Below are 23,255 nucleotides of genomic sequence, written 5' to 3' on the forward strand. Positions count from 1 at the left end.
TGTTTTGTGCTTTCTCTGTATACTCTTGTCTGTGGAAACAATCTCAAGATTGAGTAATGAGAATGCTTATGGAAAACATAAACATGATCGACAGGCAACGGGGATCTTGCCTTTTCTCTAGCTGCTGCACGTGACGCCATGCAAGCTTTGAGTTTTGTTGTTCTGACGTTCCAGGCTTAGCCTTAAATTAAGCGTACGGATATATTTGGTTTTGTTTCATATTATGAGGATTCATTGCTTTTTCTAATTACCTTTGAGTACTTTAATAAGTACTTAACGATTTTACAATGATTAGGAAGCCATTTACACAAGAAGATTTCACATACCATGAAATTCTAATTGTTGAGGATTTGTTTTTGATTCAGAAAGGTTGGATTTCAGATACCATTGGTAAACACTTTAAGCAAACAATCATAAGGTAAAAACATGCTTTTCATTTATGCGGCAGATGAATGGAGAATGGACTCTGATTAGATGCAGCAGACAACAAAAACTCAAACTTTGCATGATTTAAGTTGACTGTGAAGGGATGATGGCTCTTTGAATTATAAAAAAGGAAACCATAGATGGCTTTGAGAAGTAGCCTCTGGTCTTCCAATATCTCTACAATAAAGACTATTATTCTTAAATTTGGGTTATAAAAAAATGACCATGACCTAAAATGCTGCCCATCAATTAATGGGGGTTAAAAATCACAGGGAAAATTATAGTCTGTGGGAGTATTATATGAGCTTACTTAGTAGTAAGCAGACAGAAACTTTGCCCAAAAGACAATATAACATACACATACATATACATACACTTTATTCTTCCTTCTTCCAAGGTTACCAGAACCAAGATAAATGTTGTTTCTGGCCATACTGAAAAAAGCCAGGATGGTCTGATCAACCCATGATCTCGGTCTCTTGTGAATCTCGGATGTGATTTCTTTGCAACATGACCCAGACATGATCTTATACTGCCACAGGCAATAATAGGAGGTCCTAACCAATTACTCCATTTCTCCATCCCATTTATGATTTTTCTGGTGTTTGATGAGCTAGATGATTCTCTTCGGGTGGGCAGTATCCTCTCAGATAATTTTAAGAGGAAAGTCCTAAGATTACTAGAAATCGGTAACTTATATAATTATGTCCAGTGCCTAGTCTTGATTAAAGAGATATGGAAGCAGATGGTTTTCATGATTTTTATTACATTTATTCCCCATTCCATTCCAGAAATCAGGCAAACACACAATCTAATATGATTTAAAATGTAACCGTTAATTTGTGCTATGATCGAATATTTGGACAATTGACTGCCTTTCTTTGGATGATCAGTATTGTGGTTCCTCTCCTGTCATGGACAACCTTTGGCCATTCTGTTTTTGACCTTCTGTAGATCAACAGGATGAGCAGGAACGGATTGAGGAAAGGCTGGCGTATATTGCTGATCACCTTGGTTTCAGCTGGACAGGTAAAATGAGTGTGACCCTTTTTTTTCAACAAAACCTGCTTGGTTTAAATGACATTGTTGCATCAGCCAACTGTCATTAACAATGAAAAAAGGCCTTTTTTTCCTTTCCTTGAGGAAGAACACATGGAATAGTGAAAAGAATGATACTATGAACTAGAAAATCCAGGGTCTGCATTAATTCACTGCGTGAACCAGGGCAGGCCTTTTATTGTCTCTGGCATTTTGAATAATAGAACTTTAGATTAAGAGATTTTGAGAATATAAGAAGCCCCACTACCCTCCTTTGGGAGCTGTGGATATCTAAACTTTGGGGAGATTATTGTGTTTCAAAACCATTGTTAGTTGTAATTGTCATAAAATTTAATTTGAGATTCAACCGGGGCTCCTTGTTTTAGATGCCTTGAATCAGATATCTTCATCCTGAACAGTACTAAAATTTACTTCAGATGAATGTTGAAGTACATATGAATGAGATGTTTAATAATTCTCTGAGAGATGGGTATGTTTCAGTTTAGAAATTGTATGTTACATAATTTTTTAATGGAAAGTGAATTCTAAAATCAATATGGTTTATTTGCAACTCATGAGTTGTAGGTTTTAAAGCTATACCCTTTCATCTTTCCTGCTACTTAACATATTAAAGCAAGATTGTCCATCTGGATTTTTTTCTTTTTTCTGTTTTTGTTGTTTGTTTATTTGTTTGGTCTGACTTCCTTTTATGTCACTTGTGACTACTTAATTGAAACAAGCAGTTTAAAGTTAATATTAATCTCCTTTCAGTTTCTTAAAAATTTGGTATGAATAGGAGATAGGAGTCATAATATCGATAACAAAGATAATTGATAATGTAGAATAAATGACTAAAGCATTTTAAAGTAATTTAAAAATACTGAGCAGATTTATTTAATTGAGGGGTTTAGGGGAAGGAAGGGTATCAAAATATCCCTGACTGACTGACTAAGTAGGTAACATTCAGAATTATTTATTTTGCTTCTTAAGTATTTATGAGTGTATATATTAAACGTAATATCTATTATAGTTGGTGAAAATTCAAACCTTACAATCACTGAATGGTATAAAATAAAAAATAAATAAGTCTCTCACACCTACATCTCATCTTTGAGCCCCTTTCCTCAAAGGTAACTGCTAACACTTTCTCATGTGTTCAGAAAAAAATCTGCAGTGCCCACATCTATGCTTATTATTTAAAAATAAGCAAAATTTTACTTAACAGTATTCTTCATAAATACTCCATCAGCATAGAAATACCTATGGCCTTCTTTTAAATGGCTATTTAATTCCACTCTATGGAGGTACCATAATTTTATCAGTGGCCTTTGCTGATGGCTACTTAGGTTGTTTCCTGTTAGTGGCAGTAGATATCCTTATGCACCGATAAATTTTTGTGGGTGTTTCTATAGGGCATATTCCTAGAAGAAAAAAAGCTGTGTAAATATATGTATATTTTTAATTTTGAAAGATATTGGCAAATTGCCCTCCGAAAAGACACCTCATTCACACACACACACATACACACACACACACACACACACGTGCACACATACCTCAATGTATAAGCAACCATATAGAATGTTAATGGTAGACTTTAAAGGAAAACTTTGAGGCTTCTTCCCTAGGTCAGTTAATCCTTCCCAGACCTTTTGTTCATGTGACATCAAATCACAGAAAGGAGTTTATCCAACCACCATAATATAGCTACAACCAGTATTTATCCAAGTACCCAGAAACAGAATTTGTAGTATTTGCAAGTCCCCTAATTATGATTAAAAGTGAGACATGGTCTCTTTCTACTTCAGTCATTTATTTTCCATTGTCTTGGTTAAGAGTATAAGCCAGTATTAATGGTCTCTTCCAAATTTTGGAATTAAATGGTCCTGAATTTACATATTTTATCATCATTGCCTCAAACCTACTATTTCCACTATGACAGTGATCAATTCTATACCCAAATTTAAGGAAAATATCTGCAGTTAGTGCTAGAAGAACAAAGGCATACGAGAGTCATTTCTAATAAGTAGGAAAAGATAAAGGAACTCTGTTACAGCAATACGAAGAACACATCATTTACAAAATCACAAGGCAAGGTGTAGAGACTCAAACTATGAAGTTAATGTATTTACAGAGGAGTATTTTCTCTTTTAGAATTAGCAAGAGAACTGGATTTCACTGAGGAGCAAATTCATCAAATTCGAATTGAGAACCCTAACTCCCTCCAAGACCAGAGTCATGCACTATTGAAGTACTGGCTAGAAAGGGATGGGAAACATGCGACAGGTAGGTGGAGAGGTATATGTAAAAGGCAATAGGCCGGAGGTAGAAAAAAGTCTTGTTCAACAAACCTTTTATGCAAATTCAGTAAAAAGATAAAATGACAGATGCCATCAACCTGAAGTGCTACTGTAAGCAAATGAGAAGAGGCTGTAACATTTCTCAAATATGCATGTTGCATAAAAATTCTTGTACTGTGTTCCTTTGAACAGCATTAACTAGTGGAAAGTGATACTAGCACTGGCTGCTAACAGGAAAGTTATTAAAGTCCTAAAATTTTCTATGTATTGACAGCAGCACACTTGCTTTATTAGCCATTGTCTTACTGATGGTGCATTACATTCAGTTCCTGCTTCCTTTACTCCTAAACAACTAAAATGGGGGGGCGCTTCCCTGGTGGCGCAGTGGTTGAGAGTCCGCCTGCCAATGCAGGGGACACGGGTTCGTGCCCCGGTCCGGGAAGATCCCACATGCCGCGGAGCGGCTGGGCCCGTGAGCCATGGCCGCTGAGCCTGCGCGTCCGGAGCCTGTGCTCCGCAACGGGAGAGGGCACAGCAGTGAGAGGCCCGCGTACTGAAAAAAAAATTTTTTTAATTAAAATAAATAAATAAATAAAATCGGGGAAAATGTCAAGTAGATATTCTACATAATGATTTATATATGATATTCTGACCACATCAAATAAAATGGGAAGTGATACAGGACATAACTACTTCTTATCCCTCAGCTGGTCTAAGTTTGCCACTTTGTTTAATGCCTCTTTGAAGACCTACCTAGAGACCTCCCTTATCTACATCTAGCCCACATTTATCTTTCCTTCTCTTACCATGATTCTAGGTAGGATTGCCAGATTTAGCAAATAAAAATTGAGAGCACCCAGTTAAATTTCAGATAGTCAACAGATACTTTTCTAGTATAAGCATATCCTATGCAGTATTGGGGATATACTTTTACTAAAACAATTTGTCTTTTATCTAAACTTCACATTTGACAGGGTGTCCTCTGTGTAATCTAGCAACTCCGCCTTTAGGGCTTATGCGCATATGCTCTGTCACCCATTTCCTACATAGCCCTTGTTTGTTTGCTTACGTTTACAAAGACCCTTAATTGGGCTTTGGCTGTTTCTTGTACACACATCAAAATTGTAGTAAATTTTTCCTATGCTTACAATATATCACCAAAAATATTCAGTAAGGCAACTAAATGAAAGAGATTTTTAAAAGAGTAGCCCTTAGGTGTAATAAATAGTTTTTCTCTGATATCCCAGATACCAGTCTCATTGAATGTCTCACCAAGATCAACCGAATGGATATTGTTCATCTCATGGAGACCAGCACAGAGCCTCTCCAGGAGCGCATCAGTCATAGCTATGCAGAGATTGAACAGACCATTACACTGGATCATAGTGAAGGTCAGACAATTTGTGTATGTGTGTGAGTGTCTGTGATGTATGGTCAATTCAGGCAACTGGACCCACTGTCTTCCTTTTTTCAGAGCGTCGACCATGGCCTTTGCTGGTACGTTCTTCTCCTGAGACTTCCCTGCCCATTTTAGGTGCCCCCATCCCTCTCGTTCTTTGTTATTTCATCATTGTCTCAGTCAGCGTGGGCTGCTGTAACAAAATACCATGAACTGGGTAGCTTAAACATCAGAAATTTGTTTCTCACAGTTCTGAAAACTGGAAATTGGAGATCAGGGTGACAGCATGGCTGGGTTCTGGTGAGGGCCCTATTCTAGATTGTACACGGCTGTCTCCTTGCTCTGTCCTTACGTAGGGGACAGAGAAATAGCTAGCCCTCTGACCTCTTCTTATAAGGGTGCCAGTCCCATTCATGAGGGCTCCACCCTCATGACTTAATTACCTCGCAGGGTTACCACCTCTGAATACCATCACGTGGGGACTAGGGTTTCAACATATGAATTTGAAGGGGACCCAAACATTCAGTCCATAACAGCCATCAACATGGATGACCCATCCAGTGCCCTTTCCTCAGCCCCTTGGTGGTACTTCTGATACTTGTGTCTTTTACTCTACCTTAGTGACCCATTTCTGTGCCCACAACCCAAACTAAATCATTATCAGTGACTGTACTACTTCCAGGTCCTAACTTGAAGCATTATACTTACATCCTCTTTTACTTCTACACAATAATTCTGCAAACCCACTGGACCTCTAGTCACTGGTCCTACCCCCTTTTCAGTATTAACGTTTCTCGAATCCACCCTCATTCACTTCCATGCTCACTCACTCCCATTCTTTCTCCTTCTCTCTCTCTCTCATTCCTATTTTTACACTTTCTCTTCTTTCAAGCCTCCAACATTACTCTTCTTTTTATTTATTCCAACCTGATGACCATACTTCATATTCCTTAGAAAAAATAGGAATACCTGTAAGCAAATGTCCATATTCTTTCACCACAAAGTCTCTCAACCTAAGTGCATCTCAGTGCTTATACTCTACCTTCCCTGCTATATGAAATGGCCTTCCTTTGCTAAAGCCATCGTCTCTTCTTTTGTACTAGATCTCATCCCCTTTTACCAACTATTGACTTCACTTCTGCAATCACCCACTCTGGCTCCTACAACTAGAACATTGTGAACAGCACTGAAACGTGCTTTAATAGATCCCAGCTTTAAAAACAAAGCAAAGCAAATAACTCCTTTCACCCTATATGCTCCCCTGTATGACTGCTCTGTTTCTCCATCCATTTCATGGGAAATCTCTTCAAAAGAATAGTCTAACTTTTCTGTCACTACTCTCTACTTTCTCTCTTCCCTTCTCTCTAGAACTGTCTCTAGAATCCACACAAGTCAGGTTTTGTCATCACCACGCAACAGAAAAGAATCTTGCAAAATTAACCAATTGTTTCCTCATCGCCAAATGCACTGACGCCATTCTCAGTCTTCATCTTCCTTTACCTCTTCTTAACATTTGACACAGAAAGTTAATCCCTTCTTCTTAAGACATTTTCTTCACTCACTTTCCATGATAACCTCTCTTCTTGTTTTTTTTTTTATTTTCTTATTTTATAGGACAGTCTTCCTCAATGTCTTTCTGCAGCTTACTTTCCGTAGGTTTACATGATGGCATGTATTACTGTTCAGCAAAAGCCTCATAGCTCGGCCCATCTCCCATCTCTCTCCCTCTTTCCCAAGTCCCAGACACCTGGCCTCTGGGCTGTGCCCTGGCCACCCTACACCTTCTCAGGCTTCCAGGCTCTGGTGCTTCCTCTTGCCTGCATTCTGTAGTTTTCTTCCCTAAGATCACCCGGTACCTTTTTCTCTCACTTTATTCAGGCCTCTGCTCAAGTATCAGCTCCTAAGAGGAGCCTCTTCTGACAAATCTATCTAAAAAACTGGCCCTCTTTTCTTTGTACCTTTACCCTGGTTTCAGAAATAGGAATCTGCAGAAATGCAAGTTCAGTCAGGCCAGAAGCCTCTTCTGTCTTGTTCACTGCTACGTATCCAGCATCTAACAGCACCTACTACAGTGTTGATACTCAATATATATCTACTGAGTGAATAACTAGATAGATGAAGGTCAATCACACCTCTACCAAAAGTTTTTCAGTGACTCCTTATTGCCCTTGCTATATGAAATTCCTTAGCTTGGCCTAATAGACCCTTCATCAAAAGAGTACTAACCTCAGAGTGTTGTTTAATACAAGTTACTACTTGTAAAGCACCTAGAATGGTGCCTGACACATAGTAAATATTCAGAATGTGTTAACTATTTATTATTATTATTAATGCTCTTCTTACCATGTAGATTTATGCCTCAACTGTCGCAGTTGATACCTGCCTATCTTTAGGCCTCCTTAAGATGCCATACCCTCTGCATTTCTTTTCCTGATTCTTTAACCCTGAGTTGGATGCTCGGCATTCATTGGCCGGCACCTGTGGCCCAGTCACTCTGCATTTAATTATCTCTTACTTGCCTGAGCTTCCCTAGATGGTCAGCATCTTGAAGGCAGGCACAGTGCCTCTTTCAGCTTTGTAACCATGACTGATCACAGACATGGCATGTAGTAGTCGCTTAATAAATACCCACTTAATATAGTTTAGCTTCAATTAAATACTTAATTTGAATCGTTCTCCCCTGTAGGGTTCTCAGTACTTCAAGAGGAGCTCTGCACCGCCCAGCACAAGCAGAAGCAGGAGCAAACTGCTTCTAAGGAGGACGAGTCCTATGATCACCCTCCCATCGTCTCGGAGGAAGACATTTCTGTCGGTTACTCCACTTTTCAGGATAGCATCTCCAAAACTGAGGGCGACGGCTCAGCAACAGAGCTCCTTCCCCAAACTCACAAGGAACAAGTTCAACAGGATTTCTCAGGGAAAATGCAAGATCTGCCTGAAGAGTCAGCCCTCGAACAGCAGGAATACTTGTGAGTTCCAAAAGAAAGCCTATGCGGGGTCTTTCCAAAGACACAAGCCAATATGCAGAGGGTGCCAAGCGTATACAAGCGTAAAGCGTTTTCAAATAGTTTTCAGAACTACAGGAAAAAAAGCAAAGTACTTGAGACATGACTGTGACGGTGTTGTGTGGCACAAGCCTGCTTGAGCCGACTTCCAGTTCCATGACCTTGGGCAAAGGCCTAAGCCCTTTGAGTCTCAGTTTCCACGTCTATAAATTGTGATAATAATATCCACCTTATTCATCTGACAGGCTCAAAGGTCACGGATATGCCTGTGAAACCATTGTTGAAACTGTAGACCACAGTTATTACTCGTATGTTTGCTGCACCTCACTTCTCTGTATATGTGCCTGTCACACCCTGGCTGGTTCAGAAGGTGAACAGTGACAGTGTAGGTGAAGCAGCCCTTGTGTATTTCAACACAGCTGTGAGGTGGCTAGCAATAAAAATAGAAATGCAACACAGATTACTCACACAGAATGAAAGGCCGTCAGGGGTTGGGGTGGGAATAAAGAGAAGTCTTCTAGAGTGCTTCTGCCTAAAGGAAGCTGCAGCGTAGAACTCAAGTTCTGGGCTTTCTGGAAGCAAAGGCAAAAAAGAGTTGTATAAATGACACTTCTTGTCTAGAAAAAGCAACCAGATCATGAGAAAGGCAAGCATGTCCCAGCCCTGAAATGTGAGAATAGCGTGTCAGGAGGCTGTAACACAGCATCTCCTTTGTCCTTGAGTGAGCTTTGTGCTGGAGTCACTGGAACTTGAGAAAAGGGTGAAAGGGGTATTGAAATGAGCTTTTCTTCCACGGAGCACTGCCCCCTCACCCATCTACCTTTAGATTGTAGGGGAGAGCATAAAGAATAGGTCAGGAAAAGAGAGAAGGAAAGAGAAAAAGATGGGAAGCAAAGAGGGGCTATCAGAAAGGCACTTTGGGCGTTTAATATCTATGGAGTGACAGAAAATTAGAAGGAAGGAGCAGAACAAGCAGATAATTTTTTTCTTTTAGGAGTATTATAAAGATTACATTGCTTATCTCCAAACTATATCAGTAGAAAAAGTTTCAATGCCAACAGATCTTCCTATCAAGTAACGCAGTTTTCTGGATGGATAATAAGAATCTCCCTATGTTTATGATTATGGTAACTATATTAACATGGGGTTTATATATTGCTTTTTTGAAATTTTGCCAAACTTTGATCCTTGCTTCAAAAGCCTTATTGTCTATAGATCTTTGCTATATATACCTCCTCAAATCATCAATATTACCTTGAGTTATCAAAGGAAAGATGAAATTATTATTTATTAATATCTCTCATTATTAATTATCTCTACTTTGTAGAGATTAGGAAATGGTAATACATTTGAGGATAATTTTTATTATTTTAGAATACACTTTTCCCAATCAATGCTAGATCAATGAGCTGTAACTGTATTCTGTATTTTACATATAATTTTTATTCACATTTCATTTCTTAGCCAAATTTACAAAACCTCTTTAGACTTTCACGGACTGTGAAGACAAGTTCCATCTTTCCTTCCAAATCCCTTGCATCAGCAGGGGCGGAAATGCATATGCTCTCATGGTATAATTGGGCTTTTCTGTTTCAGTGTGACAACCCCAGGGACAGAAGTGTCAGAGACTCAAAAGGCTATGGCAGCATCTGGCTCTCCCACCAAGACACCTGAGGAAATCACCCCTACTGAGGAGGAGAGGCCATATCTCCAGACCCCGACATCAAGTGAGCGGGGAGACTCTCCCATTGTGCAAGAACCCGAAGAGCCCCCAGAACGTAGGGAAGAGAGTTCGCCTCGAAAAACCAGCCTCGTGATAGTGGAGTCAGCCGATGACCAGCCACAGGCCTTTGAAAGGCTCGATGAAGATGCTGCTTTTCAAAAGGTAAAATCTCCCCTTCTATTTCCTTGCCCACATGTAACAAAGCTACAAACCTTCTCCCAGTTTCCATTTCTCTGATGGCTTATGTTTTCACAGAAAGGTTTGCCAAATTAATTATCTTGGGCCAAGGGAAGCCCTCAATCCCTTTTAAAATCTGAGAACCGGTGAATCTAGAAGAAGATGATACATGGTTCCATTTCTAGCTACTTGACCATCAGCCCTAATTTTATAGATGGAAACCCTTTTGCTAAGAGAAATGAACCCAGGAGTGAAACAATATACCAGATGTAACTTTTCAAAATTAGTAATCTTGGGCATAAAGAAGACTAGTGAGGGGAATTAACCGAGCCTCAGGTAAGTAAGTCAGCCTGCCATGGGAAATTGCTGGAACCTGCACGCTTGTTCATTAGGTCCTTGCTGTCAGGTGATGAGCACACAAATTGTGGATATTGAGTGGGGTTTACTCCCAAAACAAATTTTTCTCATTAGAGGAAGGATTATTTCCAAGCGAAATCTCCTTATATTTATTTTAAGAATGACTCATGAAAAGGACATTATGCCTAAATTGATGGCTGGTTCTAAATGTCAGAAAATCGATAGCAGCGTGAATATGCATCAGTCTTTCCTTTGTCTTTAAGTGAGCTTTGATGTTGTGAAGAGAGGTGGAGAAACTCATTTAAACCATTTATTCTCAAAACTGGTCTGAATGGTTCATATCCCTCAGCTTTAGCTGGAGGGCTTGATCCCTCCCTACTTAGGACTCCTGAATCAGAATGAATCCCAGGGAGGCCAGGAGAGGGAGAAGAATCTGCATTCCAGTAACTCTGTAGAGGATTAAATTAGATATATTTTTCCTTTTTGGATTCAAAAACATACGTCGAAGTATTTTTAAAGCATGAATATACATCTTTTAAGAAAGAATGTTTTATAAAATAGTTAAAACTCTGGGGGAGAAAGTGATATGACATATCTTTGGGCTTAACATCTACATTTGTTTTTGTTCACTATGAGTGTGATATCTGCTAGCAGGATTTATCTAAAATCATAGTTTAAAATTAGCGGAGGTCCGGGCAGATGAGAACTGCTCGAAATTTTGGCAGTTATCTTAAATAATGAATTCATCCCATGAATGGATTTTTATTCCAAGTTTGCCTTTGTATAGAATTATTCATCTCCAAGTTTTTGGCTTAAATGAATCCTAGTAAAAATGTTTGGTAGATGCTGTCTGGACTTAAAAGTTGCCAATTTTAGTCTAAGAATCTATAGGCTAATTGAAGCATAGGCTTGAGACAGTTATCTGGATAATTCATATATTTAATCTGTTCTGTGTATGTAAATAAATTTTGACAAGTTGTCCTGTATTCCACATTATTTATATGGGCCTGTTCTACTTATTCTTGATGAATTTCCAATTCTTAAGCTTCCTATTTTGACCCTTATCCTCTCGTGACCCTGACTTGAGGGTCCAATTTCAATCACTTTTCTTGCTGACCATATTTCTAGGCAGCAGATTCCTAAGTGTATTTAAAGAATAATTTGGTTTAAAATTTACATGTTTTCCTTAGCAGGAAAGAATATAGAAATATAAGCGGTATTTTAAACTCTGTTGACAAAATTTAGTTGAGTTTTCTTTTCTTTTTTTTAATAGCATTCCATTAGGAAAGAGTGATTCGATATGTAGCTCCCAAGACATACGTTTTAATCTAAAGTTATGTTCTTAGCTCCGGCTTTGGCTTTGGGCCAGACCCATAAAATTGGATTGGCCTCTGCACCTCAACTTCTCTGCAAAATGAGTCTAATACTATTCGTAGCCTGTCTGCCTTCCTCTGTCTTGCCAGTAGGGAAATGTACTACTGGCCAGATAATAACTACAGGAAACTTTGACTTCCTGCAGAAAGTTCTGCTACAAGAATTAAGACATTTCTATACCTTTGGTTGGATCATTCTAAGCCTAAGCCCAAGAGGCAATGGCTCACAAGTATTTATCGTGCTGCCTAGGGTCTATGCTTACATTTGGTTATTCGCCAGGAGTTTGAGTCCAAGATGTAATGTGGGCAAGCTGCTTGTTTCTTCTGATGGATTTTGACAGATGGGTGCTCAGACAGCTTTCAGAATCCAGAATTTGTTTTTTTCATTCAAAGAACAAAAAGCTATATTCTCACTGAAGTTTGAGCCCAGCATGCACTGTTTTCACTCCTGCTGGCTTTTCCACCAAAATCACCATGAATAAAGCTTTCGGAAACCAGTGTGAGCTAAAGCAGAAACGAGTAGTGAGGACATTCCTTAGCATGATAAAAAAAAAGTGCTTCCATGCTTCCACCAGGAGCTAACAGAGGAATTAGGTGAGCTGGAGGCCAGCTCAGATGAGGAAGCGATGCTAACTACCAGGGTTGTCCGCCGACGAGTGATTATTCAGGTACCAGCTGTTAAATTACTGCACGTCCGGGACAGTTCTGTCCCCGTAACCCTTCGAGAGTGACCGACCTAGAACGGAGGGCTTGGCATGCTCCTTAGGTAGTGCATGGCCTTCAGAAAGCAGATCCCGTAACTCTCCTAAGTTCTGTTTGTGAAGAAATGCAGCGGTAATGACATTCACCCCCTACCTCCAAGAGAGCAAAGAGCAAGATTTAGCCTCTTCAGTTCCACCCACCTCACCTCTGGCTTGTCTGTTTTTGTTTGTTTGCTTGTTTGCTTAAGTTTGAGCTGACTTTGGTCAGGTTCTCTAGCATGTTATTACCCACCTTTTTCCTTTCTTTCTTTTAAACATACTACTTAACAGGATTTGGCATCTCAGCAATGCTTCTCAAAGCCCCTTTAATTTTCTAACGTTCCTGGCATTGTAAGCACTTGGGAGTAGTTCCTCAGCATTGATGCCAAACATGGAAGTGACCCTTTTCTTTCAAATGTGTAGGGAGATGATATGCCTGACATACCCCCGGAAACAGTCACAGAAGAAGAATACATCGATGAGCAGGGACACACTGTGGTAAAGAAGGTATTATCTTAAGTATCTCACCATGGTTAATTTCAAGCCTCCTGTCTAAAATGTATCAGTACCCTGGCACTGTCACTCAAAAACAAGATACGTGAATAAAATATCTTCCAGGTTACTAGGAAAATCATTAGGCGGTACGTCTCCTCTGATGGCACAGAGAAAGAAGAGATTACGATGCAGGGAACACCACAGGATCCCATCAACATTGAGGAAGGGGATGGCTATTCCAAAGTCATAAAGCGCATTGTGTTAAAGAGTGACACTGAACAGTCGGAGGTGAGACCATCTGATTCTCCAGAACTGATTTTATGGAGAGGTGTAAGATACAGCTCACAAGAGATGGACGAGATTGCTTATTCCTATTGGCCTCACTTCTCCCCTTTATAAGGCAGTCTTCGTTTAGTTACACATTCATTTTTTTTCTTCGTGATTTTGTGGAATTTTTAGGTAACCATCAGTGAGATTTGTAACCATTATACTCATTGTCTTTGGTCCTTTCTATTTCTACTTTGTCTTTAATTCAGTTGACTGCAGCAGAAATCCAAAAGTCAAATTTTAAAAGACAGCAATCCCATCGGCTGGCAAGCAGTAGGTTCTGAAAAAAACTTGTGCAAATGCACTGTGGTACTTTGCCCAGTAGGCAGCAGCAGCCTTCTGTAGGGCACCTTAGAGAAATATTTGATTTCCAAACTTCTGCTTTTCAGAGTCACTGAAATCAGGATCCAGAAACTCACTTGATTTATAGTTTTATTTCTTTCTGTTTTACTTCCCTCTTTCAGAAACATATTTACTCTCTTTGACATGTCATTTGGGAGATTCTCACCATCTCGCGTTCATTCACATCCTCAAAATGTAATTATTATACACATGAGGTTCTCTAAAAATCTACATTTTCAGTTTCTCATAGCTCTGACGGTTCCTCCTTTGGAGGTTACTTTTGTCTCCATAATGTCAAAACAAAGCATTTACACATGGGAAAAGAGAGCTCATCCACAGGGTGCTATGTCTGCACTGCACTGAGCAGTCAATTTCTCAGTCATGAAGCTTCCTGACCAATTTTCGTTCAAGTGACTAATTAAGTGGTTGATTTGGTACTGTGTACATATAGTCATAATATCGATATTACCAATTGATTCTAGAGTTTTCTTCTAACTGCTTCTTGTTGACAAAATGCTGTTTTCAGGATATACCGTTGTAATGTGTTTTTTAACATAGAAAAATTCATCATCGTTACATTTTGGCAGTCAGAAACTGTATGTTGTATGTCCTTCATTCATCAGGTAACTTTGTGTGAGCCCAGCATTTTGTCCAGTACCTCACAATTTCAGGCTGAACCAGTGGAAGGCCGTAGAGTCAGCAAAGTTGTTAAAACAACTGTGGTACATGGAGAGAGGATGGAGAAGCATCTGGGGGATTCTAGTTTAGCCACTGATCTTCCTTCAGCCAAAGATGACTTTGAAGAGGTATAAAGCATCATCACTTTGTCTGTGTGTGTGTGTGGGGGGGCATTTTATGTGTGCTTTGTGTTTGAGAAGAAAATCATTTATCATTGTGTCATTCCATACATGTATTCATGGAAGGATGCAGAATAATTCAAGAGAATAGAATTCCTGTTTGAATAATGTATACAGTGAAATAATATTTTACTCAACTTATTGTGTTCATTTGTGCCACCTTAAAAGCTTTAAAAAATCCATATGGGGCTTCCCTGGTAGCACAGTGGTTGAGAGTCCGCCTGCCGATGCAGGGGACGCGGGTTCGTGCCCCGGTCCAGAAGGATCCCACATGCCGCGGAGCGGCTAGGCCCGTGAGCCATGGCCGCTGAGCCTGCGCGTCCGGAGCCTGTGCTCTGCAGCGGGAGAGGCCACAACAGTGAGAGGCCCGCGTACCGCAAAAAAAAAAAAAAAAAAAATCCATATGACCAGGATTCGCTTCAGCTCAATGAGAATCAGAATCTCTGAAGTCAGGACATGATTGTACATCTTGCCTAAAAGTCCCAGAAGTGACTTGCACTCCCAATTAGTAAGGGAAAGAAATAGGTATTGTACATTATCTTTGCTAGCTAATATTCTCAGATATTTCCAACAATAGGCATTAAAGAAAATTCGGGTATCTTTTATTAGTTAAGTTCTGATTTTCAATAATTAGGAAACAGGTCCACAGTGACATCCACAAACACTTATTACAATTCAAAAATCCCAACATTCTGGAGCTCACCTAGTGCACTGTGGTAACTTAAATGGGAGGGAAGTCCAAAAGGGAGGGGATAGGGCTTCCCTGGTGGCGTAGTGGTTGAGAGTCCGCCTGCCGATGCAGGGCACACGGGTTCGTGCCCCGGTCCGGGAAGATCCCACAACAGTGAGAGGCCCGCGCATCACAAAAAAAAAAAAAAAAAAAACAAAAAACAAAAGGGAGGGGATATCTGTACGTGTATATGCTGATTCTTTTTGTTGTGCAGTGGAGGCTAATACAACATTGTAAAGCGACCGTACGCCAATAAAAATTAATAAAAAACCCCACAACTAATAGATTGGTAATGCTACAAATGCCATAATTGATAACCTTTTATTAGCATTTTGCAGTTAAAAATGAATTGGCTTATTTTATATAATATTGAATATTTTGTTTCTGTATCACCAGTTAAAAGAGGGTTTCAGACTGCTGCTTATTGTCTAGAATGTTTTTCAAACTACACATTCTAGGTCTTTTCAATAAATGAGCAGCCAATTTGAATAAAATGTCACAATTTTCTATTTTGAATTCTGGATTTGGAACACTGAAGATATCAAAATGTTGGTATAAGAATTTTGATCCAGGGAATGGAACTTATGGTGCTGGTGAAGATCATCTGAAATAAATTTCCATATCTTAAAAAAAAAAATCCCAACATTCTGAAAACCAAAACAAGTTTTATAAGTTAGTAGCAAGCTAATTTGGCAATAAAACTTAATGTGAACTGACATGGGGCTGTAATGACTTGGCAGTCTTTTTTATTCTACAAGAGTGAATGTTCATGTTTTGCTATTGATACATCAATGGCTTTGATTACAGGATGCTGTCCCTATCCTATCTGAGCTATTAGAATATACAGTATATACATCATATTACCTTTCTAAAATCCAAAAGGAAAAAAAATCTGAAATCTAAAACACATCTGGTGCCAAAGGTTTCACCTAAGGGATGGCGGGCATGTGCAAACATCTTTGAGACATTCTTTGCTATTGAAACATTTTGAAGTTAAATGTTACATGTATGTCCTCTTTTATACCCACAATGTGCATTGAGATTATATATGAATGCATTGGGATATTAAGAGCATACCTTATTTTAAATACTTTTAGTTCTTCACATTTTGACAACTGGTGACCTTGGACAATCAAAAGATGTATTATCTGATTATACACTTTGGGCCTTATTTGTCCGTTGCTTGTTTTTGCCTCTGGTCATTATTCATTGTATTTGTTATTAGAGTCTTCACTGCAGAAAGGATGCAGGTAAGGCAAGCACGAAAGTAGAAGTCAACCAGTATAGTTTGCAAGAATTGTAAAATAATTATCAGTAGAACAAATCTCCCTCACAAATGGGAGAAATTTAACAGACTTGCTAAATAAAACTCAATAATTAGATCTGCCCCGAAGAATTGTTTTTCTTTATCCTTTCAAGCATGTTTTTTTATACTATTCGTTAAGCAGAATAATAGGTTATGTTACAGTCTATGGTTTATGATGGGTTTTGTCTTCTTTTCTTTTTTTTCTTACTTCAGGCTCTGAGTTACACAGGTAGCCACATGAAAGTCCACTCCCCCAGTTTAGTAGAGAATGAAATCCTGAAGGAGGATGGATCAATACTTAGAAGGTTTGGGTTAGCATGGGGTGATGCTTTGCCAACTAACACCTTTAAAAAGTTTTCCAATTTTGAGAAAAGAAAAATAGAGCCCCTGCATCTACCTTAAAACCCCTTGGAAACTGCAGACTCTCCCTGCATTGTAAGACTTGTCAAGTGGTACATCTGTCGCTGTGTCATCCCTGAAGTGTCCTCTTGATGCTTTAAATGTAATACTAAGGCATGATGATAGTCAGACAACTATTTACACAGTCGCTCCCTGGGTTTCAGTGAGTCATCAATTTCGTTGAGGCCAAGCAGTTGGGATATTCCATTGCCCAGCACAGTAAGAGGAATCTAATCAATTGCTCACAAACTAATCTTGTGACCAGCTGCCTTCAGCTCTTGGTAATCATTCCTTTGAACGGCACATGGTGTTTTTGTTTGTTTTTGTTTTAAACAAGCTGCTTCATGACTCTGCATGTGAGTGGCACATAACATGAGCGTGAGTGGCAAATAACATGAGGTTTGAACCTCAATGCACCTAGCGAGGCTGAAACCAGGGGCTTTAATAAGTTAAGAAAGTATCCTAAAAGCAGTAAGCAGCTCGTATTTGTGCATATGAACAGGGACCAGCTATGAGGCTTTCCAGTCCACCCCCATCCCCATCACCTATTTGATGTGTAAACTTCGGCACTGTTGCCTTGGTCTGTACCCTCACCTCTCTCTGGGCCTCTAGCAGCACTGTGAGGATTGACAGAATGTTCTCAGCTTTGCAGTGAAAAAACACAATGGAAATTGAAGTTACTGTTGTGCTTTTCACTCCATTGAAAAGAAGAGAAAGATTGTCATTTATAGTACTCTACAAAGCTATGTTTAGCCTGTAGAGCATAATAATTAGAACAGTGAAATTAAAGGTTCTGTCACGATTCCACCCTCCAACCACATGTGAAAAACAGCCCCAGCTAGGAATGTAAAAGAGAGTAATTGCTCACAGAACTTTAAAAATGCTATATATGAATTAAGGATAAAGTGCTTCTTATACTCTGAACTTTTTAAGTCTTTTACTCCATCATTCATATGGAACCACATAAACCACAGACACCCTAGCATCATGAGATCTTCACATGGGAATAGATTTAGAGATCAATTAATCCAAAATTCGCAATGACAGCTGGTGAGTTGCGAAGCTAGGGATATAGACATCTCAATCCAGTTCCACAGCTACTTAGTCATGGAAGTCTATTTGTGATCTGCAACACTTTATCTTATATGTTGCTGAAGACATTTGATCATACCCGCTGCTTGAGTCGTATACATATGCGTATTCATAAATATATGCGTCTACATGTGTGAGCACAAAACACCAGGGAATGTCCTATGATAGAAGCTTATCCCCCGACACTAATGCCATAGAGGTTTTTACTAGCTCTTGGCAGCGATAGTCAGATATTTGCCTTTGGGGAGAAAAAAATATATGTGGATGCTGAATAGTTAGAAAACATAATCTGATTTCAACCACTGGAACCAAATTGGACCTTTTTATCAAAAGGAACAAATTTAAGTTTGCTTTCAGATACAAAATAATTCATGTAGAATCAAAGGAAAGGGGAGGTAAGAAAACACGAAAGAAGGTAGGAGACAAGATGTCCAAAGGAAAGCCAGAAGAGTTCTGGCTGAAGTCAGCCATTTTTTAAAAGTCAAGGTGATCTTAAGAAATGCATAGAGGTGTTGGAAGGTAGAGTAATGCTAAGGGCAGCCTATGGGCAGAGCCCCCAGCTTCTGGACACTAGGAATCTATAAGGAAAATGCTGGGTAAAGCTACGAAAACTGATCCTTCTGATGGCGGTGTAAAGCAAGGCTGCATGGCGTCGTGGTTACAGATTCAAGCTCTGGAGTCTTTGACTTTTGGCCCCGCTGCGTAGTAACTGGATTATTTTTTATTTGGAGCACTGCTTAAATTCTCTGAGATCCAGTTTCCTTACTTGTTATTATAATAATAGTACCTGGCCCATAAGGCACGTTCACCACATATTTGCGGAATGAAGAATTATATTTACCAGTAGAGAGGAAGGGACTTCCCTGGTGGCGCAGTGGTTGAGAATCCGCCCGCCAATGCAGGGGACATGGGTTCGAGCCCTGGTCCGGGAAGATCCCACATGCCGCAGAGCAACTAAGCCCGTGCGCCACAGCTACTGAAGCCCGCGCGCCTAGAGCCCATGCTCCACAACGAAGAGTAGCCCCCGCTCGGCACAACTAGAGAAGAGCCTGCGCGCAGCCACGAAAATCCAATGGAACCAAAAGTAAATACATAAACAAGTAGAGAGGGAGAAGAACTGAGAGGGAACAAATCACAGTATAATCATTTTCAAGAAAGGATGCAGGAAAATAATAGTACCGACGTAATAGTACGTCAGAGCCGCTTTTCTCAAGTAATGGCCAGTCTGATGACGGGCCAAGAAATCAGTACACTGTTGAGTAGCTGTAGGAGGTATAAAGTGGGTCAGTACTTGCGTGCTGGGAAGACAGAGGAAGGATGTGTCTCTCGGGTTTTTTCCTTTACCTCTCCCTTCCCCACTGTCTCCGGATGAAGCGTCAGAGGCCTGGGCCAACCTGCAATTCTTGCTGGTAGTCACCTGCCTTTATGCTGATAGAATATTATTCCAGTTTTTAAAGACTATATCCCGTGGAAAAGTTCTCTTAGGACATTTTCGGGAAGTTTGAGCTAGGTAGTACTCTAAGGATTAAGCTGGCAGCTAAGGTATTTTAAATAAATTAAATCAAAAACTGTTTTTCTTAGCCTGTCAGAAATTACGTATGGAATCGCTATTTCAGGAGGAGCCACGTTCTTTCCTAATCAAAACATGAATGATTGTGTGGTTAATTACTTTCTGAGGGAATCATATGAAAGCACGGTTTCATTTATTTGAAATATTTCCTAAAGGTTTTAAAAAACCTCCTTGTTCCAAAATACTTTTTAAAAATCTCATGAGTCATTTCAGTCATTAAACATAGGAGAACCATGTTTAAAAGGAAGAGGGGAAAAGATGGCTGTACTTGTCCTACTAATAGCCCAGTGTAGAAATATCTAGAGGTTAAGACAATAAGCAGTACTTTCGTATCATGGGTACTCTTATACCAAAGGTAGTGGCTGCCTTTTAGCAGTGAAGAAAGAATATAATGTTCTCTTGTCTGTTTTCCTCCAGGACAACAATGAGTAAAGCTAGAACCCAGAAGAGGGCTGTGGTGAAGGACCAGCATGGAAAACGCATTTACCTGGAGCACCTGGAGGATGTCCCAGAAGCACTAGACCAGGACGACCTCCAGCATGACCTCAAGCGACTCCTTCGGCATTTCTGCAAGGAGGACTTGAAGCAAGAGGCCAAATGAGAGGCTGTCCAATTCTCACACCAGAAACCACACATTCACTCGATATGCAACTTCCCGTTTCATTAGAGGAGTGAACTAACTGGCTTGATGAATGGGATTTCCACCCTTAGCATATACACTGCATTTTTGAGTTTTTCCCCATCCTCTTTAACTGTAAGCTAATTTGTGACCAAAGATAGCATCCTTCATCCTGGATGCTGTATCCACTCCTTCGTTGTGTCTGTGCTCACCTGGGACCTGGCCACCTCCATTATTCTTCTTGGCTTCTGCACAAGCTCCATGAAAATCCATTGAACAGAAGAACTTCACCTGCAGACCTCTTCAAATGACGATACCTAGGAATCCTTCAAAGAGATACCCGTGTACAATATATATAGCTAAAATGCTCAGACGAACAACATATTAAAACCAGTGCCTGTCGTAACTACACTGGGCATCACGGAATAAAAGGCCTCTAGGAATTGCTGAACAATGGTTCACTAAGATATTGCTAACACAATCGAACGTAATACAGTTCTCCTGCAAAAGAAGCACTTCAGACCTACCATGTCCTTAGAACTTCCAGAGTAGCCCTGGCTCCTAGTGAAAGATGGGTTCATAACCTTGAAGAACTGTCCTAACTAAGCACTTATTGCTGGTGCTGGCCAGCTGTGATTTATGACTCTCCAGCAGCCACTGAGGGAGGGGAGGAAGGGAGAAGTGGCAACGAGGTGAAGCGGTGAGGTATTCAGTTGCCAGCAGTGGCATCCTGCAGCTGTCTAGCATCTTCAGGTCCTTTAGATTTGGGACATGTTGGCAGGATATTTTAAAAAGCTATAACTACTGTAGTTTTCCAGTTTTCATTGCTGCTTTAGCAAACCACGCTGTCTTATTGGTGGTACTTTCTCCTGGCCACTGCACTGTAGATAATTCATTGGAAACAAGATTTGCCCCCTACACAAACGGTTAAACTCCTTCACTGTGTTGGAGTGGTTTCTTTCATTTTTTTCTTCCAGGTTTATATCTTCTCTAATACCTGCATGTAGCATTTAAGAATCAAACCACAGTTCAAACCCATCTTCTAATCACATTGATGGTTTTCATTCTTTTTACCCTGAGCAAGCACTTTTCACTTTTCAGCTAGGTCTGTTTTTTTAGCTTGCAGACGAGATTGAGAAATCCTGAAAATTTTGGTTTGGGTTGAAATTTTGGGTTTATTTATTTGAAATCCAAACTCCCTTGGAAACCCTGAAGTGCATTTGTGCACTTTCCTGTTTGTTTGTTTCAAAGAAGGGACTTTAATCATCTGAGTGATTTCCATGTCCTATTCCTTATTCCTCTAGTGGTGGAAGCTGTGTAGCATTTTAACATATATATATATATTCACAAATATATTCATATAAACGGTATACATTTTGAATCAGTTATTTGTTAAAGAAAAGTATATTCAATGAAGATGAAATTAAAAAATTTTGAAAACCAGAGTCTATCCTCCAGGGATTAAACATTTTCGAATTCTATCTGGTCTTTTCCTGTTGTGCAAAAATGACTCATTGTTCTGAATGTCAAAAACAAAGATGACAAACAATGGCATTTCATCATTTCAAGTAATTTTGCCAAGAGAGAAGATTTCCTGGGAGGGAGGTTTCCCACAAGCCAGATCTCCTAAGCCTTGAATGCTAGCACGTTTGGCAGCTGGATAGGAAAGAAAGCATCTTTGGCCGCCAAAACGAAGGAGACCCATGGTGAAACATTTTGGACATACCATGGCCTCCTTATCTACACCTTCACTGGAGCTCAAGAAAAGCATTTCTGTTGTGTTATTTGCAGTGCAGATGATGTCTGTGTAACAACATAATGGTTAATCACCTTTTTTTGATTTTGATTTTTGCTGTGTAATCAAAAAACTTGAATAATGTGAGAAGAAGTGAATTTTCAGTTGATGAATCAGCATCTTGTTCCCATGGTGATAACACTAATTGAATATATCTATGAGGGCATGTATTAGTTAATGGAAAAAAATACAACACTAACAATACATAGCTGCAATGTGTACAATGGCTGATTTAATTAAATAAAATGTACAAGTGTCAAGTGTGGCAACAGTGATTTGTTCTTCTTTAGAACTCACCTGTGATTTCAGGAGGTGAGACGTTATTAAAGAGATGAAATAGACGTGAAGCCAAAAGAAAAGCAGCTTGCCTTTGTTCTCTTTATTTGGTAACTGACTATGCTCTATGCCCAACACTGTTTAAGCACTGGGAGAAACAGAAAGATTGTATCCCTGCCCTCAAAGAACTTTCATTGCGATCGTTATGCAAAGGGAGAAAAACAAAGATTTCGTTTTGGGATCACTAGTAAATGAGAAATAGGAACTTGTGGGCTTGGAGGACATGAGGAGAGGGGATCCAGGGGTGGGCAGCACAGAGAAGGACCCCGGATTCACTTCTCTCCTGTAAGGTCATGGCTCTCAGGAAACACCTTCTGCCTTTGGGAGCAGTGTTTAGCTCTGGGGTTTTATTTCTCTCTCATTGACTGAGAATTAGAAATGAAATGGATCCGTTAATAGAAATAAAGACAGGGCAGGAATATGCAAAACTGGAATCAGTTTTGTTTGGAGACTATTTTGGGTTTTGCTTTTTGAAAACTCCCTTTAGTGCTGCTATAGCATTTTTTACTGCAAAAACAGAACAGAAAGACATGGTTTAAAAATTAAGTTTTATTTAAATCTTATCTAGTATGAGATAGGAAACTCACTGGATCTGGCTTATCTGCCTGGATGATTTACAAGACCTTCCAAAATTAAAGTACCAGTTATGCTTGAAATATTTCAAAGAAAAGAGAGTCAAAAAAATTTTTTTTCCAGAGTGGGAGTGTCTGTGTGACCATCCCTCTTCCTCCCATTTGTTTCACGTGCTGTGCTTTCTATTGACAGGAACTCTGAGCTTCCATTGCCTTGAGTTTGAATTAAGGAGATTAAAGCATCAGAGAATGTTCAGTGTCTTCCCGTGTTTAATTA

General features: G+C 39.6%; 1 protein-coding gene across 50 annotated transcripts in view; it reads left to right on the plus strand.

The window, feature by feature from the left end:
- Positions 1-22,339, plus strand: part of ANK2 (ankyrin 2) — a 683,094-nt gene extending 660,755 nt beyond the window's left edge. For 20 of the 50 annotated variants that reach the window (XM_049708929.1, XM_033437973.2, XM_049708933.1 and 17 more), the window contains 10 exons: positions 1,381-1,455; positions 3,619-3,750; positions 5,012-5,155; positions 7,850-8,132; positions 9,765-10,053; positions 12,374-12,466; positions 12,962-13,045; positions 13,157-13,321; positions 14,326-14,508; positions 20,074-22,339. In XM_049708929.1, coding sequence (XP_049564886.1) covers positions 1,381-1,455; positions 3,619-3,750; positions 5,012-5,155; positions 7,850-8,132; positions 9,765-10,053; positions 12,374-12,466; positions 12,962-13,045; positions 13,157-13,321; positions 14,326-14,508; positions 20,074-20,088 — 1,463 coding nt within the window. In that variant the 3' untranslated portion in view covers positions 20,089-22,339. Of the gene's footprint in view, positions 1-1,380; positions 1,456-3,618; positions 3,751-5,011; positions 5,156-7,849; positions 8,133-9,764; positions 10,054-12,373; positions 12,467-12,961; positions 13,046-13,156; positions 13,322-14,325; positions 14,509-16,808; positions 16,901-20,073 lie in introns of all 50 variants that reach the window. The other 30 variants (XM_049708963.1, XM_049708947.1, XM_033437905.2 and 27 more) reach the window with 10 other exon arrangements.
- Positions 22,340-23,255: the final 916 nt, after the last annotated feature.

The sequence above is a fragment of the Orcinus orca genome, chromosome 4 (genome assembly GCF_937001465.1).
Source record: "Orcinus orca chromosome 4, mOrcOrc1.1, whole genome shotgun sequence".
Classification (NCBI taxonomy): Eukaryota; Metazoa; Chordata; class Mammalia; order Artiodactyla; family Delphinidae; genus Orcinus; species Orcinus orca.